The 2,219-nt window shown below is 43.4% G+C and overlaps 1 protein-coding gene across 3 annotated transcripts in view; it reads left to right on the top strand.

Annotated features, from left to right (window-relative positions):
* Positions 1-2,219, top strand: part of Plch1 (phospholipase C eta 1) — a 184,820-nt gene that overhangs the window by 146,641 nt on the left and 35,960 nt on the right. For all 3 annotated transcript variants that reach the window (XM_028763496.1, XM_028763497.1, XM_028763495.1), the window contains exon 10: positions 1,175-1,282. In XM_028763496.1, the coding sequence (XP_028619329.1) occupies positions 1,175-1,282 (108 nt within the window). The remainder of the gene's footprint in view (positions 1-1,174; positions 1,283-2,219) is intronic.

The raw sequence follows: 2,219 nt of genomic DNA, 5'->3' as shown, positions 1-2,219 counted from the left end.
TTCCCTTCCCTCTTCCCTTCCCTCTTCCCTTCCCTTCCCTTCCCTTCTTCCCTTCCCTTTCCTTTTCTTTTCCTTTTTGTTTTATTTCCCTCTCTCCCTCTTTTCCTCCCTTCTTCCCTCCCTTCTTCCTTTGCTTCCTTACTTCCCTCCCTCTGCCCTGCCCCATGTTTCCCTCTGCAGCCAAGACTTACCTGGAACTCATTATCTAGCCAGCCCTGTCTGCAGCTCACCTCCATTGTCCTCTGTCAATCTCTCACATATTAGGATTATAGCTGTGAGCCAGGCTGCCATGTTCAGTGTCTGGTGAGGGAGGGCCTGCCCATCATAGGTGTGTTTCCATGGTGGAATAGGCAGGCAGCTTAGGGGACTCCCACTCATTTTAACCCTCCCCAGAGGCCCGACTTCTTTATGCTGTCAGCCATGATGCGTGAGGTATTAGGTTCCAGCATATGGGGGACACCAGCACTGACTTTGAAAGTCGCTCAGTCAGATGCGTAATGCTTATTGTCAGGAGTCAGACTTTTTTTTTTTAAGTGGACATTGTTCTGATTTTTGAAAATAGAGTGTTATTAATCAATTTATTTATTTTAAAGTAATGACACTCTTAGGATAAAAGATCTTTCTGTCTTTATTTTGTCTTTCCTCCAGACTATCTGCCTTCTAGTGCATCTGAAGTAATACTAGGCCATCACATAGAAACCTCATTTTGTATTCAGTTTTCTCTATAAAAAATTATGGTCCACAGAATACAAACTGTACCTAACTCCTTAACTACTTAAGTGTACAATTCAGTAGTGTTTAAAAATTAGACAAAATGTTGTATAATCCTAAAGCCAAAATTCCATATCCGTTCAGCAACAGCTATTTGTTGCATGCCACCTGTCCCTGTCACCATTCTTCCTTCTGTGTCTGTTTTTGCTGTTTGGATGCCTTGTGTGAGTAGAAGCATGCAAGGTTTGTCTTTTGGCTCCATTATGGCATAATGCCTTTGAGGTTCATCCATCTTGTAATCTGTATCAGGATTTGTTCTTTTTAAAGGCTGAGTAATATTCCATATGAGAAAAGCAGGTTTTGTGAGTCCATTCGTCTGCCAGTGGATACTTGGATTGCATCTACTTTGGGGCTGTCATGAATTTATTTTCATTTTCAAATGGGACATTTTGCTCTATTTCAGGGCAAGAAGTTGCCATATCACCTCGGGGATGATGCAGAGGAAGGGGAAGTGTCCGATGAGGACAGTGCAGATGAGATTGAAGACGAGTGCAAGCTCAAACTGCATTACGTGAGTTACTGGCTCCCCACCATCTCTGTCCCTTACACACTGCAGAAAGAATGGGGCGCCACACTGGTGCTGTGTTAAGCTTTCCACACATGTGATGTCTGTAGTGCAAAAGGATGCTATTTTAAAACTACTCTGTGCTTGCACCCAGCAGTTGGTGTGGTATGTGAGTAGTGGATTCTATGCTTTAGAACTGGGAGGCATTTTAGCAATGAATCCTTCTGTCTGAGTTAGAATTTCTATCATGTGACCATAGCAACTTTTACAAAAGGGAAGATTTAACTGGGACTGGCTTATAGTTCAGAGGCTTAGTCCATTATCACCATGGCAAGAAGCAAGGTGACATGCTGCCAGACATAGTGCTGGAGAGGTAGCTGAGAGTTCTACACCTGGGTCTACCGGAAGCAGGAAGAGAGGGACATTGGACGTGGATTGAGTATTTGAAACCTCAAAGCCTATCCCACAGTGACATTGTCCCTCCAATGGAAATCCAAACCGTGGTTGGATTGTCAGTCTTCTTGATAAACATGAGAAGGTGAGACCTTGCCACTCCTGCCAAATAAATACTGACTTTCCATTGTGGTACTTTAGGCTGGCTCCAGGCCCCAGCTACACCTGGGTCTGCTTTTTAAAGTGTCAAACTCTTCACCAAGAAAGAACACCTTGGTCTATATGATTCCCAAGCCCTTCCAAAATTGAGACATTTGGCTGAAGGTTCCATCAGTCACATCCTAAGTAGAACGATCCGCCCAGGGCTCTGGACCTTTTCTTACATAAAGGGTCAGCGTGTGCATTTTACCTTGTGGTCTAGGGAACTTCAATTTGAACCTGAAGAATTCTAAGATTTGAAGAAATTATGTCCCTTTCACCATCAGTAGTCACATGATTTTCACCATCAGTAGTCACATGATTTTCACCATCAGTAGTCACATGATTTTCA

This window comes from Grammomys surdaster, unplaced genomic scaffold (assembly GCF_004785775.1).
Source record: "Grammomys surdaster isolate TR1022 unplaced genomic scaffold, NIH_TR_1.0 139, whole genome shotgun sequence".
NCBI classification, from domain to species: domain Eukaryota; kingdom Metazoa; phylum Chordata; class Mammalia; order Rodentia; family Muridae; genus Grammomys; species Grammomys surdaster.
The sequence above is the reverse complement of the archived record's forward strand: the minus strand, read 5'-3'. Positions and strand labels throughout refer to the sequence as shown.